Source organism: Balaenoptera musculus, chromosome 3 (assembly GCF_009873245.2).
Source record: "Balaenoptera musculus isolate JJ_BM4_2016_0621 chromosome 3, mBalMus1.pri.v3, whole genome shotgun sequence".
Classification (NCBI taxonomy): domain Eukaryota; kingdom Metazoa; phylum Chordata; class Mammalia; order Artiodactyla; family Balaenopteridae; genus Balaenoptera; species Balaenoptera musculus.
Genome location: NC_045787.1, coordinates 31416309 through 31441175, shown reverse-complemented (window position 1 = coordinate 31441175; position 24867 = coordinate 31416309). Strand labels below are relative to the sequence as shown.

Genomic DNA, 24867 nt, shown 5'->3' with positions numbered 1-24867 from the left:
TCCCCGCCTCCAGTGAGTCAGTCTCCAAGGAGAGAGGTGGTTTTTCATTCTCCAGTCACATCTAATTGTGAAGTCAATTATCACGAACTCTAATCAATTAGCATTAAGTCTAATTAGCATAAAGCATCATTGTACCCTGCCTGCTTCCAAGTCCTTCTTTCCATACATATCCTGGCAGGGTTCAGAGAGGCCATGTAGGAGAGGGGGTTCAACATTCTTCCATTATATCTGACAGATTCCTACCGTATCTGGATACAGCCCACTTGTCATTTGCAAAGATTCCCAAGAAGTGTCTTGTGGCATAGATTTATTCATCAATGTAGTTAGAAGTGTCGCCGCACACATTCGAATCACCTTATTACTTGGCAACTCTGCATGACCTACATGTCGACCATGAAAATTGTCTACACAGCAGACTCAGGAACTGATGAAATTAGTCCCATTAGAGAGCTCTAGCCCTGCATAAAAAAAGAAAAAGAAAAGAGGGGGCAAGAAAAGGTGATAAGACTAGGTAATTTTACTCCAGGTAAGACCATGGAAAAGATCAAAAGGTAGGCAGTACTGGAAAAACTAGCTCTGTATCTGTTACCTCCTCAACCCTACCCTCTGTGTTGCTGTGCTAATGGTTGAAAATTGCCTATTTTTGCTTAATGAATACTTATGAAGTCCCCTTAAGTGTCAGCAAATTTTTAAAAACCAATAACAGACCGCATTTCATGTGTTTTTTCTCAGGGTAGTCATTTGAATTCTCGACCCTGACCACACATTCGAATGACCCAGTTATCTTTAAAAAATACTGATGCAGGGCCCCATCCCAGATCAATAATTAGTATCAGGTGGGAGTGGGCAGGCACCAGTGTTTTTTCACAGGTCCCCAAGTCACTCTATTGTGCAACCAATGTTTTAAAAGCCGCTGTGATGTCCCCATTCTCCGGTAATTCCAAAATATCCTGCCCTTTCCACAAGTCCTGAAGAACATAAAAGTGAGGGGGAAAAATTCTTTCCGATGGGTTAGAGCAAGTTATTCCATCTCAGACTCTATCTTGCTGACAGGTGTGTTTCTGAGATAAAGAGACCATATCCTTCTGGAAGATACTGGAAAGGCCTTAGGGAGGGTACCTGGATTCTTCAAAATGACCCACTATACCTGTTAAAGAAAGCCAGGTTTGTAAATGCATTTTACACTTTGCCCGTGTGGAAATCACCCACACAGCTCTCCCTCAGATTGGAACATCTACGTCTGTGTCTCCATTTCTGGTCGGTGCAATTCTTTTACTAATTTTGAGTCTCTGCCTCTATGGGAATCATCCACAGACCTTTTTTCCCCCAAATTACACAGTCCCTTATCATCCCTTCCAGAGTCTCCCAAAATGAAAACCACTGGAGTTTTCTGTTTGCTTGTTCTTTTTTTTCAACACAGCACTGCTGCTAATCTCAGCCGTTTAGCGTTCACAGGCGCCTTGCCTGAATATACAATTGTTAAGTATATTCTTGGCCAAAACAGTAAGCCCAAATTATGAAATGACTCTCCTCTGATTGGACTTTGGCACCCAGGAAGCCCAATCTGACAAAAGTCCTAAGCAAAAACAAACAATAATTGTTCCCCAGTCCTTTGCAAATAAATGTCTTCCAGGAACCATCTGGCCATTCCACTCGGAGCTGCCTAGCTAGAGCAGATGTCTACCAGCCGGAGGGTCGCCTTTGCAATCTGCATTTTAGAAATAAGTCTCCTGAGAGCGGGGCCCACTCCCAGGTGAGTCGCTTTTCCCTTTGTCTCTGGAATTTCCCTATAGGCTTCGATATTTCAGAGTCTGCTTTAGTAGCAGAGCAACAAAGCAGGTAAAACATTTTCACGCACATCGAGACATAGAGCCCCAGAATTTAAACTTTGAAAAAGGGTGAGAAAAAGCCTGAGGGTGTCTTTCAGAGTCTTCTGAGGATACCTGCTGCTGTTTCCAGGGATTTCTCTTAAACAAGGTATTCAAGTGTGAAGGCTGAGATAGTCTTCAAATACTGGACTTAGGAAACAAAGTTGGTTTTTACTAGAGTATAATAAACCTGGGTATATCAGTATCTAAGGTCTAAGAAGTTTAAATTTAAGGCAATAAATCTTTCCCTCACTCTGCCTCAGTGTCTAACACTCTTTTAACTATTGGCTACATCCTCCTTTTGCCCCACATCAGGCAAAGGTTAAGCATTTTGCTTCTCCTCCGTGACATCCCAAGTTGTATCCAGAGGCACACATTTTGTCCTTAGGTTTAGGGTGGTATTTTCTTCCATTGGAGAAGAATCACCATGGTGCAGACCTGTCGGCCAGGCTTCCAGGAAAGACGCTTTCTCTTCTTATGCTTTGATCCTAATCGGGAACATGAAGCCCACACCAAGCCCATCCAGGAAATAAACCAACCAGACAAGATGTGCTCACTGACTGTCTACATTGTACCCAGAGTGGCTGGAGAACACACAGTCCTGTGTCATCTGATACAGCATGATCTCATCCGGTGATGGCATTAAAATATTCCGGGCTTTGACAATATAGCTGGGGGAAATTATCTACCCAAACACTGTCCCTCTGCCTGATGTGACTGTGACCTGTATCCAGTTTCCCTTTGGTTATTTGACTCTCGGTTTCACCAAATTCTGTTTTGGACGCTAATGTCCATGTCAAGCACATTTTTGCCAGCCTCCCGGCTGCAGTGGAGGCTGCCATTCCGCCTGGACCCCACCAGGCACGTGGTTTGCTCACAGGGTTGCATCTTCTAGGAGGGGGCACACAGAGGCGCTCTACGGACCAGCCCGGGCTTGGGTGAAGTGCTCCGCCGGGCTTTCCTTCATCCCATCACTTCCTCTTCCCACGTTATTTAAGAAGCATTGTTCTATTCAGAAAATATTTGCATTTACTGGGCATCGGGTACAAAGGGGATTTGGGAAGGCAGTTACTGAAAGTTGCTTTAGCCCTCTTGTACTTACCCTGACCCTTTCTTAAGTTAAAAAAGTAATTTAAACAACCCACATTCCTGGATTGTGACTCCTGCTGACCAAAAAATGAGAGGCCACGAGGAAGGCTTCCGCTGCTTTGAAGTTTGGACCCCCTGGGTCCTGGCCACACTCATCTGTTTCAGGGAGGACCAGAAAGCCCCCTTGGCTGCCCCCCAGCTCTGAGCAGCTGCACCTCTGGCTGGGATTTGGTTGCAATCACTCTCACTGCCATGCCCTCGGGAGTTTGGTAGGGTTGCCCCGCTCCAAACACTCTGTGCTCTGCCCTTTGATACAGGGTTGAGGTCAAACAGAGTGTTCAGACCAGCCATGAAGTGAGACACACAGTTCAGCCAAAGAACTGAGGTTTGCAAATGATTTTAAGATACAGATTTGATCAGAATGAAGCATTCCTCTGGAACCAGCCTTCCCAAGCTCAGGCTGAGGTGCCAATACTTACTTACCAACCGTATAAATCTGGGCAACCTCTACGAACTGTTACTCAACATCTCTGTACCTTGGTTCCTTCATCTGTAAGATGGTGATTGTATTCATTTCCTAGTACCACAAACTGGGTATCTTCAAAGAACGGAAATGTATTGTCTCACAGTTCTGGAGGCTACAAGTCTGAAACCAAGGAGTCAGCAGGGCCATGCGTGCTCTGAAATTCTGGGGGGGACCCTTCCTAGTTTCTGGTGGTGGCCAGCAATCTTTCACATCCCTAGGCTTGCAGCTACATCATTCTGATCTCTGCCTCTGTTATCACATGGCCATCCTCACATCCTCTTCTGTCTGTGCCTGTCTGGCTCCAGATTTCCCCTTTTCAGAAGGACACCAGTCATACTGGATTAGGGTCCATCGTAATGAGCTCATTTTAACTTGATGACCTCTGTAAAGACCCTCTTTCCAAATAAAGTCACATACCGAGGTACAAGGTATAGAACTTCAACATATCTTTTTGAGAGAACATAATTCAGCCCATAACAGTGACAACGATAGTCCCTACCTAATAAGGTTCTACGTGAACATTAAATCTTTATACATGTTATATACTTACAGCATCTGTGCCTGGCACGCTGTAAGAACTCAATAAATGTGAAGTATTCCTTAAAATAATAACCTCGCTATTCCTTTTACTTTGATATGCTTTCTGGTTTAGGAGAGGAGGGGATGGAATTACAGCTAGCCTTCAGGGGAGAGCACATGGCCACAGACATTGTATCTTAAGCCATTGCTACAGTGAGCTATTGCAACTGCTGAACAATTGGGGATTTCCAACAATCACTTGTTTGCAAACACAAGCATGCCCATGAGACTAGGTCATGAGGGGACATCATCTCTTATGTCTCTCAAGGTAGAATAGAAATGTTAAAAAACAAAAACAAAAACAAACCCTGTACAAGTAGAATAACAGCTCATAATATAGGTTCCAGAGCCAGGCAGTTGGGTTTGAGTTTGAGGTCCACAATTTACTAGCTGTGTGACCCTAAGCAAATTCCTTAACTACTCTAAACCTGTTCCTAGCACCTGCACAATAGGAATAAAAATGTGACCTGCTGTGAAATCCCTGAGATAATAAATGCAATGTGCTTAGCACAGTGACAGGCAAGCTGTGAGTGTGCTGTGAGTATAGCTATCGTTAGTTTCTTCCTTTTCATTTGTAAATAACAAAATATTTACCTGGTTCAAGGGTCAAAAAATATAACAAGTATACATTGAGAAGTCTTGATTTCCCTACTCCTAGCTTTTCATGAGATTTGTGTTATATGTAAAGTACTTAGATCACTCCCCGTCTCCCACCTCACCCTTTCCCCACAGGGAATCACCTTTATTAATTTCCTGTGTCTTTCCAGTATGTCTTTATGTGGATTAAAGCATGGAGCTAACTATAATCTTACTCTTCCCCTTTCTTTCACAAAAGGTATCATATCATATATACTATCTTGTACTTTGCTTTTCCTCTTTTTACTTTGCAGTATATCCTTGAGACCTTTCTGTATCAGTAGAAAAGGAACTTCCTCCTTCTCCTCACAAATGATTAATTTTCCATTGTCTGGATATACAGTTCAGATAACCTCTTTTATTAACGAACATTTGGGTTGTTTCCAGTTTTGTATTATAAGCCACGTTGCAATGAATATCCTTATTCACATATCACTTTGCAAATGGATAATTGTACCTGAGGATTAATTCTGAGAAGTGATGTAACTGGATCAAAAGGTATCGGTTTCAAGCTTTTGCGGAAATTGCCCCACAGTCCCGTGGGTGGGTATTATTTTACACTTTCGCCAGCAGAGTGTAAAAGTGCTTGTTTCTCCAAAGCTTTGCCAGTGGGAGCTCTAGGCCAACAGCTTGATATTTGCCAATCTCATAGGTGAAAAATGGTAGCTTTGAATAGTTTTAATTTGCCTTTCTCTTAATCAGGTTACACATCTTGTCATATGTTTAAAGGCTATATGTATTTTGGGGGGGGGGTGAAGTATCCATATTCTTTGCCCATTTTCCTATTGAGTCTCTTGTTTTTCACTTAGAGATTTCTATGATGACTTAGTATATTAGTCCTTTTTCTCTGGTATGAATTACAAACGTCTTTCCCAGTTTGTCATTCATCTTTTGGCTGCATATGTGGGTGTTTATAGTTGTCATATTTATTTTATTCTTCATCTTTCTAATAGTTAAGGAATTCTAGACTGGGAGTTAGAAATCCAGAGAGTAGCTGAGTAGGTCACCTCTGGAGAGAGAATGCCTGGGTTTGAATCCCAGCTCTGCCACCAAGTAGCTGCTGTGTAACCCGAGAAAAATTACTCACCATTTCTGTGGCTTAGTTTCTCATCTTTCAAGAATGGTAATACTAGTAGAAGACATCTCATAGCGCTGATGTAAAAAGTTAAATGAGATAATGAATATAAAAGTTTAGAAGAGATCCTGACATAAACTAAGCACTCAGAAATGCTAGAAATTATCATTCAATTTATTTTAATCAAACTTACAATCAGGAAAAATACCCAAACACTCATTAAAGTTGGGAAAAACTATTAAATTGAAAATGTCCAGGGAATTCCCTGGCAGTCCAATGGTTAGGACTCCATGCTTTCACCGCAGAGGGCACGGGGTTTGATCCCTGGTTGGGAAACTATAAGATCCCACAAGCCACACGGTGTGGCCAAAAAAAAAACAAAAAAAAACAAACCAGAATTGAAAATATCCAAAATGTCAGTTTTTTTTCTCCTTCTTTGGTTGTATCCATCTGTGTTTTTAACTTATATTTAACTTATATTTAACATAAGTTAACAGATATTTGTTTATGAATTATTATTGGCCAAGTATGGTCTTTTTTTATTCACCCATTTAATACAGGAAATATTTCTTGTTTGCAACGTGGGCTGGACACTGCTTCGGGAGCTGTTAACAGAGCATGTTATTACCAAGGGTCTCTGCCCTCAGTGAGCTTACAGACTAGTGGGGAACATCAACAAGTAAATGGCAATTGCAATTCAACCAAGTTCTCTGAGTGAGGCCTGTGATGCTAAGGGCACCACGCTCCCCTGAGCCTGGCCACTCACTGGTGCACTGGCTTCATCTGCTCCAGCCTCATCAAGGACTTTGCTCTTTTAATTCTGCCCCCTCCGCCACATTATCAGTATCTCCCTTTGTACCAAATCATTCCCATCAGCTTGCAAACATGTTGTAACATTTCCTTTAAATGTTGGCTCAGTCCTCAGACCTACTCAACACACCCACTCACTTCCAGCCTCATGGGGTGAAATATCGCTTATATTCTGACATCTCTCAAATTTATATCTATGACGCTGATCTCTTTCCTGAGCCCAGTGTCCCAATTACTTAGTCAACATCTTTTCTTGAAAATGTAACAAGCATCCCGAACTTAACATGTCCAGAACATACCTATTGATTTCTCTGCCCATCCTCATGCAACCTGCACTGCTACCCATCAAGTTACTCACGTAAAAACCTGGGAACAATACTTGATTCCTCTATTCGTGTCATTGCCACATGCAATGTAATTGCAGGTCCTGTTGGCCTTACCTCGAAAATATGTCCCAAATCTACCCACTTCTCCCTGTCTCCATTGTGACCATTTTAGCCCAAATCACTATCCTTTCTGCCCTGCATCCACTCTTGTCCACTCCCCAATAGTCAATTCTCCACCCAAAAACCAGGGAAAGCTTTGGAAAATGTAAATCTGAACGTTACTGTTGCTCTCATGTTCCTCTAAGGAGTCCCATCAAGCTCCGAATCAAATCCAACTTCCTCACTGCAGCCCACAAGACATGAGCTGCTCCTGCCTGTTCCTCCAGATGCACCTCACTCTCCTTTGTGGTCACTCTGCTCTATTTGCTGTGCCTCCAACATGCCACCTCAGGGCCTTTGCACTTACTGTTCCCTAGCTTACAACACTCTTCTCCCAGACCCTCGCATGGCTTCTCTCTGATTTCATTCAGGTACCTAATCAAACAGCACCTCCCTGTTCTGGTCATTTTTTACTGTGTAACAAATCATTACAAAACAGTAGCTTAAAATAAGACCAATTATTTCTTTGGTTCTTGAAGCCGGGGGTTGGCTGGGCTCAGTTGGGCGGTTGTCATGGGTCTCTCACATGGATGCAGGCAGACGGTGGCTGTGGCTGAGGTCATCGTGACAACTTCTTCACTCATGTCTGTCACCTGGGCTGGGAAGACCCAAATAGCTGGGGGACTAGAGCAATTGAGTCTCCCTAGGAATCTCTCGTGTGTGTGTGTGTGTGTGTGCGTGTGTGTGTGTGGTGTGTGTGTGTGCGCGCGCGTGTGGTGTGTGTGTGTGGTGTGTGCGTGTGTGTGTGTGGTGTGTGTGTGTGCGCGCGCGTGTGGTGTGTGTGTGTGGTGTGTGCGTGTGTGGTGTGTGGTGTGTGTGTGCGTGTGTGCGCGTGTGTGTGTGGTGTGTGCGTGTGTGGTGTGTGTGTGGTGTGTGTGCGTGCGTGTGTGCGTGTGTGCGGTGTGTGTGCGGTGTGTGTGCGTGTGTGGTGCGTGTGTGGTGCGTGTGTGGTGCGTGTGTGTGTGTGGTGTGTGCGTGTGTGCGTGTGTGGTGTGTGGTGTGTGTGCGTGTGTGTGCGGTGTGTGCGTGTGTGGTGTGTGTGTGGTGTGTGCGTGTGTGGTGTGTGTGTGGTGTGTGTGGTGTGTGTGCGTGTGTGCGTGTGTGCGCGTGTGTGCATGTGTGCGTGTGTGCGTGTGGTGTGTGTGCATGTGTGTGGTGTGCGTGTGTGGTGTGTGTGTGCAAGGTGTGTGTGTGGTGTGCGTGTGTGGTGTGTGTGTGCATGTGTGGTGTGTGTGTGGTGTGTGCGTGTGTGGTGTGTGTGTGGTGTGTGCGTGTGTGGTGTGTGTGTGCATGTGTGGTGTGTGCATGGTGTGTGCGTGTGTGGTGTGTGTGTGTGTGCATGTGTGGTGTGTGTGGTGTGTGTGCAGTGTGTGCGTGTGTGCGCGTGTGCGTGTGTGGTGTGTGTGTGGTGTGTGTGGTGTGTGTGTGCGTGTGGTGTGCGCGTGGTGTGTGCATATGTGTGGTGTGTGCGTGTGTGGTGTGTGCGTGGTGTGTGCGTGTGTGGTGTGTGTGGTGTGTGTGTGGTGTGTGTGTGGTGTGTGTGTTTGTGGTGTGTGTGTGGTGTGTGTGTGCGTGCGTGTGCGTGGTGTGTGCGTGTGTGTGTGGTGTGTGTGGTGTGTGTGTGCGTGTGTGTGGTGTGTGTGTGTGCGTGCGTGTGTGTGGTGTGTGTGTGTGCGTGCGTGTGTGTGGTGTGTGTGTGTTTGTGGTGTGTGTGTGGTGTGTGTGCGTGCATGTGTGTGGTGTGTGGTGTGTGCGTGTGTGTGGTGTGTGTGGTGTGTGTGTGCATGTGTGTGGTGCGTGTGTGTGTGGTGTGTGGTGTGTGCGTGTGTGTGGTGTGTGTGTGTGTGGTGTGTGTGGTGTGTGTGTGCGCGTGCGTGCGTGTGTGTGGTGTGTGTGGTGTGTGTGTGTGTGTGTGTGTGTGTGTGTGTGTGTGTGTGTGCACGCTCTCCACACGGTGGACTCAGGGTAGCTAGCTTCATACATAGTGCTGAAAGCTCCCAGAGCAAGTGTCTTTAGATAAACCAGCATGGGCTTCTCTAACCCAGCCTTAAAAGGCATGCAGGCTCTCTCCCACTGCATTCTACTCCTCAAAAGCATTAACAAAGACCCTACCAGCTTCAAAAAGGGGACGCATAGACCCCATCTTTGATGAGCCTAATTTCAAAGAATTTGTGAACACGTTTGTAAAGCACCACGCCTGCTCTGAGAGGGTCCTCTCACCACGCTCTGTAAGAAACCCCCAGCCCTGTGGGGCTCCAGCACAGCCCTATGGCACTTTTTGTCCTCTTACCCTGGTTTATTTTCCTTCACAGCTCACGTGTCTTAACTGATACTGCATGTTGTATTCTCTAGTATACTCTTTTACTGTATCTCACCCACTGGAACGCAGGCTCCGTGACGGTCAGGATGTTGTCTTGTGGCCCAAGTTACCAAAACAATTCGTGACATAGAGCAGACCCTCCATAAATGTTACTGAATGTTGGCTCATTGGAAGCACATGAGAGAAGCTCTTGACTAAGACTTGGGAAACCAGAAAAGTCCTGAAATTTTAGAGTGTTGGCCACTGCTGTTATATTATCTCTTCACCTTGATGAATTGCAGGAACTAAAGAAACTGGCAGATCCATGGGTTAAGGATGCAGTCCTAATTAGCTTACATTTCTCCACTCAAAGGAGTCACATTGTCTTATTTATTGACAAAAAGATTCCTTCCTACAGCAGGTGTTTTCCTGCCTGGGCCCACCACAAATTGTCCTGGGGTGTGAACTGCTTCTGAGGTTTTCTTTTTCTAAAGTTGGAAACCTCTCTTCATGGCAGGGAGATGGGACCAGGTGTACATCAATGGCTCTTCATTCAGCGCATTTCTGGCCTGGAGTTAGACCTCCTGCCATGTTGATGTACATCACTTTGATCTAGGAAATGACTTTCAAGCTGAGACTGAAACACTTGGAAATAGGCTTTACTTGATAAACACATTTCATCTACAAATCCAGAAAGTGCTTTACAAATACTTCTCCGCTCAGCCTAATAGCTCAGCAGGGTGAAAGGCAGGTGGTAAGCATTGTACATGCACAGTCTTTGAGCTACAAAAGATTGTCTGTCTAGTGAGTCAAAGGGCCTGGGGAGGGGGTACTGGGCTCAGAAGGAGCTATCCAAGATCACTCATCCTCTTTCTTAATATTTATGCAATGCATTCATTTCAATAATATATTCCCCTTGCATAATCTATTATTTCCTCTTAATAATTCCCTCAAGTCCTGCCTTTATTTTGCCTCTAAATATCCAGGTACCTGGTGCAGTGAAGGCAAAACATCCAGGTGTTCCTACAATTTTCAATTTATTTTTGCCTAATTTGACAACATTTAGGTGTAAGCTTCAAAAATATATCCAGGCAAGAGCCATGTTGTCCAATTGCTGTGCTTTACCTGGAGCTGCTATATTTTAAAAATGTATTCTTAAATAAAAATATAAATACATTCTTTAAAAATATATTCTGCTAAATTTTAAATATATTCTTATTAACTTAATGTGTCTCCAAATGTCTACAAATCATCAGACTATTACATCCAGCAATTATTGAATAAGCCATGACCCTTTAGATTATTTTAAAGAGGATTTGAGTTGGTTGCGGGGGGGAAAGGCAGCACAGGAGAGAGAGCAAAACTGCAGTGAACTAGGAGTGGAGAGACATAGATTCTAAATCCAGTTTTGCTACTAACTGTCTAACTTTGAATAACTAGCATAATTCTCTGTTTTTAGTTTCCCACCTATAAAGTATAACACCTACAAAATTTACCCTCAGTGGTAGAATAAAGGTTTAATGAGGAAACGAGCTTTGGAAATTATCTAGTAAAACTAGTAGAAAACATAGGTATTGCTTAATCGAAAAACTTTGATGAGTGTTATGGGCTGAATTGTGTCCCTCCAAAATTTAAATGTTGAAATTCCAACCCCCAGACTTCAGAATGTGACTGTATTGGGGGTCATTAGGGCAGGCCCTAATCCAATACAACTGGTGTCTTTGAAAGAAGAGTAACTTTGAACACAGACGTGTACTGAGGAAAGACCAAATGAAGACACAGGAAGAAGATTGTCATCTGCAAGTCAAGAAGAGAGGCCTCAGAATGGACCAACCCCACAGACACCTTGATCTCAGACTTCTAGCCTTCAGAATTGTGAGAAAATAAATTTCTGTTGTTTAAGCCTGTGATACCTTGTTATGGCAGTCCTAGCAAATGAAAAAATACACTGAGCCTGATATCTAGGGGGGGTAAGTCCCTCTCTGAGGGCAAGGGTGGGATCTGTGCAGACCTTCCCACAGGGCCAGGTTGGATCATTCAGGAAATGAATCTAAATCACAGTCTAGGAGGGCAATAAAAGATCAAAGGCGAAGTTCTGGTGCTCTATTCTACGTCCAAGGTGTGAGTCAAATATGTGAAAAAAAAAAGGAGTCCTGAAGTTAGAAGGAAGGGAATTCGTGTGCACATTGTTAATATGGGGCTATTATTAATGTGACGGATGTTAGAGAAGCATCTACAGGCAATGCCAGTATCATTGGAGCAGGGTCCTGGTCACTGATGTGTGAGACAGATGAACAGCCTTTCTGATCGGCCCCCTTCACTGGCTGGGCTCTAGGCTTGCCCACCAAAGGACTGCAACTCACTCTGCAGTATTTGCAGTGAGTTTTCCCTTCCATACATGATCCCCCAGTCTGTACTGTACTCTCTGAACTAGTTAGGCATTGAAGCTGGTCTCAATGGCAGGTGAGAAAGATTAAGGTGTCATACCACAGGTCTATTTAGGGTGTGGTTTCTAGAACCAATATCTTTGGGGGAGATGCTGAAACAAAATGCTAACATGATCTTCTAAGTAAGTGATAAATACAAAAAGGATAGACAGGAACAGATAATCCAGTTGACGGCAGCAGGCCTAACTAATACTGGAAAAACTAGATCCACAGATTGCCAAGATCCATAGGGACACTAATAGGCAAAGCCTAGAGTAATTCCTAAAACCAATGATAAAGCAGCTCAGTGACTCAGGTCAGTGGCGACCTCAAGTTTGGGTTATGTGATGAAATGGGCACCCCCATACTTGAATTCCACCCCTTCAGGTTTCATGGATGCCCACCAGATGGTGCCAAGAAGTTTTCCTCAACATTGTGTGAACACGAGAATCACCTTTTAAAAACATTGATGCCTGAAGCCCATCCACAGAAAACTTGATTTAATTAGTGTGGAATGGGGAATCACAATTTTACAGTTCCTATTTTTACTCTCTGAGGATTATGATATGCAGTCAGTAGTGAGACCTGCTGCTATAGGTCATAAAAGTGCATCTGCCATTGCCTCTTGATGAGGCCGGTCAGTTCCAGATGAGGATTTAGCCTGATGGAAAAGTTCTAGCAGCAAATTTCTCAGCCATGTGGTTTCAGATAGATACTAATATTCAAACCTCCATGAAATCAGTTTCTTCAAGGAGTTTTGGCAGCTTGTCTAATATGTTTTTAACAGAAATGGTATCTCCAGTCATTAGGGTTGCCTAATGACAAGCAAGTCTTGCAAAAATATGATATGAGTGGTCCACCAGGAGATGATAACCTAGAGAAATACAGACCTAGGTCTGTCCTAGACCACACGATCAAGAACTTTCTTCCTCTTCATGCACTTAGTTTTTCATTTATTCATTCATAAAGCATTTACTGAGTACCTACTATGTTCCAGACACTTGATATGTAAGCTGAGCAAGATTGAAAATTTCCTTAACTCACTGATATTTTTATCTAGAACATAAGCTCCGTTAGTTTGGGGATCACGGTTTCTGTCTTATTTTGTTTTGTTGTTTTGCATACCATTGTATCCTCAAAGCCTAGCAAATAATAGACAATAAATATTTGATGAGTGAATAAATAAATTAAATTAAACATGTCATTGCAAAGGCACTTACGATATAGGGAGGAACAAGACGTTATAAGAATATATACATAGAAAAGTAAATTACATGAGGGGTTAGGGAAGGTTTTCTGGGAAAAAAAAATATGTTGAAGATGAGATCAGTGTGGTGAATAGGAAACAGTAGGTTTAAAGGTCTGAGGCTGTGAGAAAATGTAGCTTATCTTGGGCATTTCAAGTTCAGCGTGGCTGGGGGAAAAGTGAAGGTGAAGAATTAGGAAGAAGTTGGGCCATGAAGAGCGCTCTAGACCATGTGTGTTAGTTTCCTGTAGCAGCTGTAACGAATTACTACATATTAGTGGCTTAACACAGATTTATTATCTTACAGTTGTATAGGTCAGGCATCTGAAATGGGTCTCATTGGTCTAAAATCAAGGCTCCGACAGGGCTACAGTCCTTTCTGGAGGCTCTAGGGGAGAATCTATTTCCCTGCCTCTTCCAGCTTCTAGAGGCTGCCTGCATTCCTTGGTGAAACTCCTTCTATCTTCATAGCCAGCGACAGTGGATGGAATCCCTTTCCATGCTTTGAATTTCTCCTGCTACTTCTGTCTGCACATCTCTCTGAACCACTCTTCTGCTTTTAAGAGCTCGCATAATTGGAATGGGCTCATCCAGGTAAAATACAGAATAATTTCCTCTTAATCACATGCTCAGAGTCTCTTTTGCCATGTAAAGTAACATATCCACAGATTCTGGGGATTAAGACACAGATGTTTTGGAGGGTCATTACTCTGCCTACCATATCATGTTAGAAAATTTGGACTTTATCCTCAGAACAGAGAGAAGCTACCAAAGAGTTTCAGTAGGGGAATGAATGATAAGCTTTGCATTTTTAAAAGATCGCTCTGGGTGATTTAGGGAAACAGGATTTTTAAAAAAATGGCTGTCATCTAGGAGAGATGAAATGTTAGTGTAGACCAGAGACGTGTCTGGAAGAGATGAAGGGTGGAAGGATTTGAGAGTCATTTATGACTGTAAAGAATAGGTTTTAGTGGTTGATTTGATATGGGGGATGAGCTTCGATAAGACAAGTACCACCCTAGTCTGGTTAGGGTGACTGCATAAATGGAGACACTGTTTACCAAGACAATAAATACAGGAGGAGAAGCCTTGAGAGAAGAGGAAAAAGAATGGATTTGTCTGGGGATACACTAAATTCATGAGCCATGAAGACATTTAAGTGCAGATGTCCAATTGGGAGTTATATCCAAGGGTTTAAAATTCAGAAGAGATGTCTGGACTGCAGACTTATCTCTGGGTGTCATTAACATATACATGGAAACCAAAGCCCTGGGAAAAGTGCAGAAAGAAAAAGAAAAGATATCAAGGACAGGAGCTTGAGGAAAAACAGCATTTCTGAGACTGTCAAAGGAGAAGGAGCCTGAACAGGAGAGTAGGAGAACAGGATGGAGGGGAAAGAAGCAATAAAAGGGGTCTAATATCATTCAGTCCAAGGGAAGAGATTATTTTAAAGAGCAAGAGTGGTCAACCGTATTGACAGCTGTGAAGCAGTTGGTAAGATAAGAACTGAGGGGAACCATGGAGCCGGCCACTTGAAGTCATTGTTGACTTTGGCAAGAGCGATGACCTTGGGTCAGGAGGATTGAGCTGTAATTGGAAGGTAAGGAACAAGAAACCAGGGTGCAAACTACTTTTTCCAGAAAGTTGGCCTAAAAAAGATGAGAGAATTTTGGCGGTAGCTAAAAGGAGGAGATGAGACTTGTTTTTATTTTGGAAGACAGAGAAACAGAAATATGTTTATAGCAATTCCTTTGAGTGTCATTGTGAAGGGTGGGAGGGAGGTGGGATAGCTTGAAGGAAATGCAAAGTTCAGGAAGAGTATTCTATTTGTTCATTCCTTTGTTTATGTTTAATGTCAAAGACTTGAACACGTATTACAAATGGAAAGGAGCTGGTTGTAAGGGAGAGGTTTAAGTGGAGGAGAATCTCGGTTATCAAGAGCTCAAAGAGATGCTGGGATCTAGAGCTTTAGGGGAGGGATTGGCCTTACCATCCCTCTGAAATAAGAGGCTACACTATAAAAAGGATAGGTGCCAGTTCGGGAAAGTGGGGCAGGAAGTTGATAAGATTCTTGTTTCATGGCTTCTGTTTTTGGATTTCTTTCTGTCACTGAATAAGATAGTAATCCAAGGTGGTGCTGCAACCAGAAGAGATCCAAATGGTGAACCAATAGAGATAGAACAGTTCAAAGCCAGAAAAGCACAGCTGGGGGTGGGAGGGAAGGTTAGAAGTGCCAAAAAATATACACTGAAATTCAGAAAGATGAGGAATAAGTCCAGACACAGAGTGTGAAGCGGGAAGTTCAGCACATACAGAAAGTAGGGACAGGAGAGCTTGATTTATGAGGCGTTTACCACAGGAATGGCTGGGTGCACTGGCTTAAATTTGCAAGAAAACCCAGCAACTTGAGGCTTTGCCAGACTCTCTGGGGGGTACAAAGCGAAACAAGGCTTCTAGCTTCAATGAATCTGTACACTAGTTGGAAATATAAGACTAATCAGTAGTCTTATATTTAGCCGGATGACTTGCTAGTTTTGTTCATCACCATCATTATTATTGTTGTTGTTGTTAGGGCGAAGGTTAAATTACAATGAAGTACAAGAATTAAACAAAAAGTTGAGTTGAAAATACAAAACAGCATGTGATCAAGTGTCAAATGTGAGGTGGAATAAAAGGATAAGTATTGTGGTTCAGAAGGGGGAAAGGAGTAAATAAAATTAAACGGGTTTGTGAAGACATTTTAGAAAGAAGCACACATGATGGTTATTATAAACTGATGTATTTTATTGTCTTAGTTATGACTCGGAGCCCGTGAAAAGCTGTGGCACACCATTGCCCACAGACTGCAGGATGAGTTCCTGGAGCAGCTGGTCCAAATGTGACCCTTGCCTCAAACAAATGGTAAGCATTTGTTGCCATTCCCCACTGATGTCCCCAAGTGGAAACTGTACTGCCAACATCTCCAGGAAAATGCCTATGAGGCAGGAAGGGCCCCAGCTGAGTTCCAAACCAGGAAGGAAAGGGAAATCCCTAAATGGATGAGGCTAACTAACCTTTCTGGGAAACCTGGGGGTTGCACAGTGACTAAATGGGTATCGGGAGGAACCATATTCTATAGACGAGCCCGCCAACCCCACCACGTGAGTTGTTCCTTCAAGTGACATCGGGCTTCCATCTTAAAACCTTTGACTCAGCAGGGTTTGGAGGGCTGCAGTGGTGTGAATGCAGTTTTAGATCAGAATCCCTCTTTGGCCTTAGAAACGCTAACATTTCCAGCTGTTCCTGGGCAGTTTCGCTCAAGGAGCATTGAGCTCTTTGGACAATTTAACGGGCAAAAGTGTGTGGACGCCGTAGGAGATAGACGTCAATGCGTGCCCACGGAGATCTGCGAAGACCCTGAGGATGACTGTAAAAATGACTTTCGATGCCATACAGGTAATTCTCCCGTTGCCTAGTGTGGGTTTCGATGTGCCCTCATGAGCGAAAAGAAAAGAAATGTGCTTCCAGACGCTCACGCTTCCAAGCGTGAAAGGGGCTGAAAAAAGGGCCATCTATATAGTCTATACAGAAAATTCAAATATAGGTGTGGTCCCTCCCCTCTATCATTAAAGTATGTTTGATAACTTAAGAAAAGAAGAGAGAATTTGGCCTGAGAGACACGGTGTCTTTCTGTCTTTTCTGATTTTGATTGCAGGCATGTGCATAAAGAGGCGACTTCTGTGTAATGGTGACAATGACTGCGGAGACTTTTCAGATGAAGATGACTGTGAAAATGATCCTCTTCCTCCCTGCCGCAACAAAGTGGTGGAAGAGTCGGAGCTGGCACGGACAGCAGGCTACGGGTCTGTACCCCACGTGGTAGAGGGTTTGAGCTGGTACAAAGAGTAGCCTATGAGTCTGTATTCTGTTTGAATTACATTTGAGCTTGAAAGAAGGTAAATGCTGAATCAGTATCGCAAAATAATTTGGACAAACTGCCTGGCCTCAGTAGGCATCTGTAGAATAGACTAGACCATCAGGATGATAGGTGATTACTTCCGAGTCCAGTAAGAGATGAGAAACCTTGTTTATCAATCTCTGGAAGACCATAGCAATATTGAAATGACATGTTAACATTTGAAATTGAACTGCCAGTCGTAGGTCTGGCAATTCAATTCAAATATTTGAATAACCAGGAAGCCTGTCTTCTGTTGGAATTTCTCTTGGATATATACCTGGGTATAAATTCTCTCTCAGGAGGTGCCAGCGTTCTGGAGTTTACCCAAGAGGAAAAGGACAGAGGAAGCAGTTCTGATGCCAGATGGGGCTGGTGTTGAGACTCTGGTTCTCATCAAAGAACTGAAGTTTCACTTGTTTCCCATACAAACTATAGGCATTCCAGCAGGGTCAGCTCGGATGAGACGTCTTAGACAGTTTAGAACTTAGAGTTACACAGAATAGAGACCATTTGCAGAGATCTGTGCTCTCAGAGTTGGAAAATAACATAAGCCTGAGGTTCTGTACTGTTCTATTTCATTTAGTTAGAGAACATTCCAGGGATGTCCACAGAAAAGTTTCCATTAGTTGTTCTGATCTGTTTTCAGTAAAGGTACTTTGGGTGGATTTGTTGGCAGATTGTCCCCAACAGAGACACAGGTGTTCCCCCAACCAGTGGCATATTGACAGCGGTGGCACATGGCTGTGTTTCATGGGCTGTAATGCAATGTGTCTCTTCATCCTCATAACCCCAGTGCCTTGTTCATAATAGACACTCAATACTGGTGGGTTGATAAATAGGTGAGTTAATTAATTAATTAATTAAAATAAATGCTTCTAAAATACTGTCAATTGCATCAGGTAAGACTGAGACTGGGTCCCTGGAAAGAAATTCAGGCTCAGGACTGGAGTCCTGGGAATGGGAATGAGGAGAGGAAAGAAGATGGGGGTGATGGTAAGATCAAGGCCTGATAAAGGGACTAAGGCAGTGGTTCTCAACCAGAGAGGATTTTCCTCTTGGGGGACATTTGGTCATGTCTAGGAGTTGTCAGTGGCCACGACTGGGATATGGAAGTGGGGAGCTTTCTGGGGGGTGAGGAAAAACTACTGACATCCAGTAGGCAGAGACCCTGGATGATACTACAGTGCACAGGACAGCAACATGTCAGGAATGCTGAGGTTGAGAAGAACCCTACACTGAGGAACTGGGCAGTTCCTAAGACAGGACCTGTGTATCAGGTTTGGCCGAAAACAGAGATGTCTCCTCTCTCTATGGCAGATGAAACATCCACTTGTTTAATCACTGTAGCAATACAATTTCAGGATACCAAGAGTCAGATCCCAGATAAAACATTTCACATATCCTTTATCCCTTCATAAAATCTTATCCTAACAGAGTCCAAATATAATCCACAGTGCCTTTGCCCAGAGCCTAAAAGTAGGAATCTCGAATCAGATGGGATGGTCTTGAGCCCTGCACTCAGCAGGGCCTCTTCACAGTTGGCAGAAATGGAATGGGGGTTGTCCGAAACTTTATAACCACAGCGTACTCCAATAAGTCCTGACTCTTCTTGCAGCTTTCCTCTGGGAGAGACTGTGAGTCTATGGTAAAAGCCCATTACCACTTTACTCGCTTTATTTGGGATCCAAGAAACGGTTTTCTCTCTAATGTAAACAAACAGACTTGAAGCAGGGCATTACCTGTGTTACGTATGTCTCCTTCTATGCAAATTTGCATCTGATTTTATAGGAAAAGGATACAGAAACCGTAGCCCTCTTGGCTGAAAAACAATCATTTGTAATCTATAGGTTTCCTTCGTTCGGGGAAAAGAAAATTTGTTCTATCGCATTTGCCAGGGAGTTTCATAATGAGTCACACCCGAGAGTGGCCAGGACTCCTTAAATACCTGCCTTAGCACGGTCAGGGCTGGTGATGACGGACGTCACAGGGCTGAGCCTTCAGGACTAAGTGAGAAGGTGGGGACCCAGCTGCGTGGAAAGGTTGGCTGGGAGGTGGAAAGTGAGGTAGATTCTGATGGAATCAGCCCACCAATGATTTTGATTAAGTTCCCCATTACCATGAGCAGTCATCTATAGCTAACTTAGTCTTTATAACCTATTGTTCTCTGACAGCTTTCATGTGCATAATACTTTGAATTTTTCAAAATCTTTTTGCACATTCTCTCTCTTGGCTTTTCATAAAAATCCTGTGGAGCTGGTTAGGGGTAGTATTACAGTCACCTTATAGATCAGAACTGAGTGAAATAAATAAGGCTATTTGACACATTAGTTGCTAGCAGAACTAAAATCCAAGCTTCCCTGACTGATAGAAACTACGTTTTTTTTACCCTGCCACCTAACCCTCTCTTTCTCCCCACATGCCCATCAGCACCGATGTCATTCCCCCTACATCACTACAAAGCCCACAGGTCAACTCCCTGACTTCAAAGCAAAACTAACCTTAGAAGATGAAACTCCTTAAGTAGCTATTTATTACCCAAATATTTGACTTAAGAGCATAGAAGAGTAGTATAAATCAGTAATTAAGATTTAAGAAGAGGTTTCAAAATAACATGCTTTGTTATAGTTATGATATTCTTCAATACCATTGATATTACATGTTTATTTACTATACATTTTCATTACGCTTATATGGGGCTATGGGACTACACTGAAATAGAAGTAATAGCAGTAAACATCCTAATCACAGCAACATGCTTCTAAACTGTCCAGTCTGGAACACCTCAACAAGTTTTATCAGAAGTAATGTACAGTCAGATTCTTTTACACATGAAAGTCACAAGTACTCATAGTAATACATTTATACTTGTTTTCATTTGAAGGACTCTCATTTAAATTCTCATACCAGGAGAATTCACCTGTATCACACGTATTTCAGCCTCTTGTCTTGTAGGAATCTAAGATTCTCCACAGGTGTTCTGGGAAATCCCCAACCCATCTTGCATTCATTGAAAAAAATATAAATCCAAACCAGCTGTAAATGATGTGCTCTACACAAGGAATTACTTTTGTGTGTGATCTAAGCATAACACCACTTCTGTGGAGGGAGCCTGCTCTTCAGTTCACCTGATAAATTGGAACTGCCTACGGTTCTAGGTGAAGGTGTGAAAACAGGCATCTCTAAGTGCTGCCAAAGAACACAGGCTTTTTATTTCCCAGGCTATGACTTTCCATCCATGAGAAGTTTTCATGTTTCTTGGCAGAAAATAATATTGGCTCATTCTAGACTAGACTGGCTGTCTCTGTAGTAGTGGAACCAAGTCAGAAGTTCTGAAACATTTCTTCCTTAGTTGTACTTTAGACTGTGGATCAGCTTCACTGTAACTTTCCAGATGGATCTAGCCTACTGGGCAATTTGCTGTTCTGTGAAACAAAAACCTTCAAGCTGGGGTATGTATAGCATGGGGTACAAAATGACTTTCCAAGGGGGAGATAGGTGAGTTTTATGATAATAGTTTCCTCAAGTTAGTCAAGCCTTGTAAGTCAAGTGGTCTCCAATTCTTTTTACCAACAGCATTGAATGATGTCCTAATCAACTGTCAGGTAATGGACTATAAAAATAACTTTTAATGACAGACTAGTATGTGTTCTTTTTTGGGGGGGGTCATAAAACTCAGAAGATCAAAGAATTGAGTGACATTGCTGTGGCAAAATTCTTTCTATTCTTATCTACTTACTTATGTGAGTAAAATTTCTCAGCATTTACCTCTATAAAAATGGAAAGTAGGGGGCTTCCCCGGTGGCGCAGTGGTTGAGAATCTGCCTGCTAATGCAGGGGACACGGGTTCGAGCCCTGGTCTGGGAAGATCCCACATGCCACGGAGTGGCTGGGCCCGTGAGCCACAACTACTGAGCCTGCGCGTCTGGAGCCTGTGCCCCGCAACGGGAGGGGCCGCGATAGTGAAAGGCCCGCGCACCGCGATGAAGAGCGGTCCCCGCACCACGATGAAGAGTGGCCCCCGCTTGCCGCAACTGGAGAAAAGCCCTCGCACGAACCGAAGACCCAACACAGCCAAAAATAAATAAATAAATAAATAAATAAAGTAGCTATAAAAAAAAAAAAAAAAAAATGGAAAGTAGAAATAAAATTGGTACTCAGCCCTATCTTTTTCTAGCAATAAGTAATATTCATCCATGGGTACAGTAGCTAATCAATTAATTAAAAAGGAAGCCCCATTCATTTCATTGAGAGAGAACTATCCAATAAAATTTTACTTAGGTTTTTAAACTATTTTTAAATTTTAATATACTTAAATATACTACTAATAATGGTAATTCAAATCCAGAAGAATTTTTTGAATACTTAGACCTTATGGTCAAAGGATATTTAATGTTTTAAAATTTTCAATTAATACCTTTTTCATACAGAAAAGTGTGAAAAAGTGATGAATTAAAACTTCCAAGCATAAAACTACATTACATTAGGTTAAAATTCTGGATCTGAAATGGAATAGAAATATGTATTCAAGCATAAAAGCAGGATAAGGGCATATGGGATATCTCCCTATCGTCCACTCATCTTGCCATGAATCTAAAACTGCTCTAAGAAATAAGGTCTATTTTTAAAAGAAGAAAGAATCAAAAGGAATACCATAAAACATCCAACTGTTAAAGAAATATAAACATTGTAGTCACTTGATACCCATCATCACTATAGAATTTATATTCCATTGGATTTATTTTTAAAAGAGGCAAAATAATTATATTTTAAAGCATAAATATTTACAGCTTGCTGAGAAGTTATATCCTTTGCAACTACTTAAACTTGAGGGAACATTTTAGATGTCCAACTAAAACTGTTCAAGGAGGCATAGTTTATCAACATTTTTTATAGATTAGACAAGCAGAAAAATCTGAAGACTACTACCCAAAAACATGCCATATACATTTCCACCTGCAGAATTTTGCACCCCTCGTTCCTCCTGCCCTTCAGGCCCCATCCTTCAAAACTCAAATCAAATCCTACTCCTTCTAAAACCCTTTTTATGACCCTGCCATGGGGACCTCTTCCTCTTGGGAACTTTGTGCATCACTTACCTGTACTACTCATTTGGCACATGCATATTCGTCCTTGGACTATTGTTTGAAATTGGTAACTATATCCATCCCCTTACCTTGAATATAATTTTAATGAGATCAAGGACTGTATTAACTGTCTTAATATTACCCACTGTTTATTACAAACACTACACTACCCGTAGATATAGTACTCTTAAGAATTCATCACCATTATAAGCAAAGATTAATGTCCTTATTCACTGAACGCAAAGAGGTGCAAGGTCTCCGTTAATGAGATATATGGAAGACAAGTTCACTACAAAATAAAGAAAATGTACTTGAGGCCTTGTTTAAGAAACCAGCACAGATCATTTGTTTCCAGTATTCTATGTCTTTGTATTGAAGCCTTAGTAATATTTTTTAAACTATTTATTGCTCACATGTCTGTAGATGCAGGGATGGGTGAAAAATTGAAGCCAAAATTTTAATCTCCCATCCAGGATAAGATATTTAAGAAAGTAAACTAGATATATAGTGTTTCTTTTTTCCTCTCTTTTTTATTCGAGTGACTAGGTCGAATTTTTGGCCCTTTATTAGAAATTAGGGGCATAGCATTTTTCATGAAAAGTATTTTTGGGGGAGCAAAAAAGTGAGGAGTTAATTCTGTTTATACAGTCAGCCTTGAGAAAGGTATTCCTCAATCAGTTCCTTAACTTGCCTTTCATTCAAGTTGAGCTATAATGTTTATTTTCTGTGTAGATTCAAAGTTTATTAAGAATGTGCTGTTTTAAAAAAAAAAAAAAAAAAAAGAATGTGCTGTTTATATAAAGATGTTTTTCAACTAACCAACTGGCAATAGGATACTCGTCCACTTATTTTTCTTGCATTAGCAATGGGTCTGCAGTAAGCCATCCACACCCTTTGACAAATTGCTCTTGAAACCAACAACCGGCTTTGTAATCCAGCTCATCGGAGTTAGGGATGTGGTCCAGAACAATGGAAGACTTTATGCTTTTGTGCCAAGCTAAGTTATAGATGTGAGGGGCGAACCTCCATTTGACCTCCCTGCCCTGGGGCCATTTGTTCCAGATACAGTCTAGACAGCAATGACTATTTTGCCAAATAGTACTTCACAAAGAATGAACTGCTTCTTTTTCATACATTGGTTTTTGGCCTACAAATCAAAGTAAATACTTTTTAGGCTAAACAAGATTCCTATTTCTGAATTAAAACTTGCCAAATAAAGATATTTTGCTGGGAGAAAAAAGTAGAACTTTTGAGAATGCCTTGCTGGATGATGACATTTTAGTGTTCCTCTTGTAAGTATAATAGGAGTAAAATAAGCCTGGAGGGAACAAGGTTCTCGACAATCAATGAGACAGCTGGAGGGAAAGGTTTAAGTTTAAAGAGAATGGAGAGAGAAAGAGCCCCAACGTTGATTCACAGATTAAAAATTACATACATAACTTATACTGCCCCCCTGAGATGCTCTGTTCTCAAATAATTTAAAGCAGTGGTATTACACCATTGGCTTTTAGTTCACCAAGGGAGGCTAGCTAAGGGTTACATCAGTGGAGTTCCACTCTTGAAGCCAGATGGACCCTTGCTTCCTACTTACTGCATTTCTTTCATTGTGCTCAACGGTGCCCTAGTTGCCTAGAAGAGTTTATAAGACCTTCTTAATATGTACTTCCCGCCCAGGACACAGAGCAGAGGTGACCAGGCTCTTGTTTCTATTCCTGATTATATCCCATCATCACATGGGTGGTGGGGACATGAGCTGAAGCTCTCTTCCCCCAGTGATTGAGGGCTGCCTTGCATTAGCTCCTGGTGTCTCCACGCCTGATGTTACTCTGTTCACTCTCAGGATCAACGTCCTAGGGATGGATCCCCTCAGCACCCCTTTCAACAACGAGTACTACAATGGACTCTGTGATCGAGTTTGGGATGGCAACACCTTGACGTACTACCGCAGACCCTGGAACGTGGCTTCCCTGGTCTATGAAGTAAGTATCCTCAGAAGAAAACACATTGTTCAGCTTTAGCTGAAAAATTGTTTCCATAAGTTTCCTACTAAATAATATGAAAAATTCAGTAGAATGAAAATTTAATGTGAACGTAAGATTGACTTAAAGAAGAGGAGATGTAGCTTGGGTCTCTTTAGAAAATATGCAATCGTCTACAATCTTCAGTAACATGCACCCAGTGACAGAGTTTTGGCAAATACTTAAACTCTGTAAAAAGAATCATCTAAGGTTCTGATGAAACTAAAAATTAAATTAGTGCTGATTTAAGGACCGTGTACACTGCTTCCATGCTGTCGAGGCTCGGTTTTCACTAACCTACCAATGAACAACCATCTTTACATTTGTTTTCCTTCACTAGTCCCCCTTGTAAAACCTGCTTGACTAATGTGAGTGGCTGTAGTCACTCACCTCAAACCCCTCCAGTTCTAGTGAAACTATTTCTTAAAGTGATTTTTACTCTACAAAATGCTACCTCAAACCTACCACCTTTCTACAAGTCACCTAAATTCTCTAGAGCCATCCACAAACTCTACCCCCTCATTCAAAGGATTAATATTTATCACATTTAGAGATATTTTGGGGGCTCTAAACAAGATATAATAAAGAATAATAATTAGCTTATTCTGAACCAGTAGCTACAATAATCTGTTTCTTTAATTGGTCCCATTGGTGACCCATAAATAAATGACTTTATTCAGTCATTACAATGTCCTTCATTATCATTGTCACTCCCACCAGTTTGAAAAACATATATATTTTCAATAATTGTAGTTAATATTCCTTTTATTTCTAACAATGTTGTAAATC

The 24867-nt window shown here is 42.2% G+C and overlaps 1 protein-coding gene across 1 annotated transcript in view; it reads left to right on the top strand.

The window, feature by feature from the left end:
* Positions 1-1621: 1621 nt before the first annotated feature.
* The window catches only part of C9 (complement C9), a 56096-nt gene continuing 32850 nt past the window's right edge, over positions 1622-24867 (top strand). The window contains 5 exon segments of the mRNA XM_036845902.1: positions 1622-1753; positions 15835-15940; positions 16330-16474; positions 16734-16881; positions 23901-24039. Coding sequence (XP_036701797.1) covers positions 1677-1753; positions 15835-15940; positions 16330-16474; positions 16734-16881; positions 23901-24039 — 615 coding nt within the window. The 5' untranslated portion in view covers positions 1622-1676.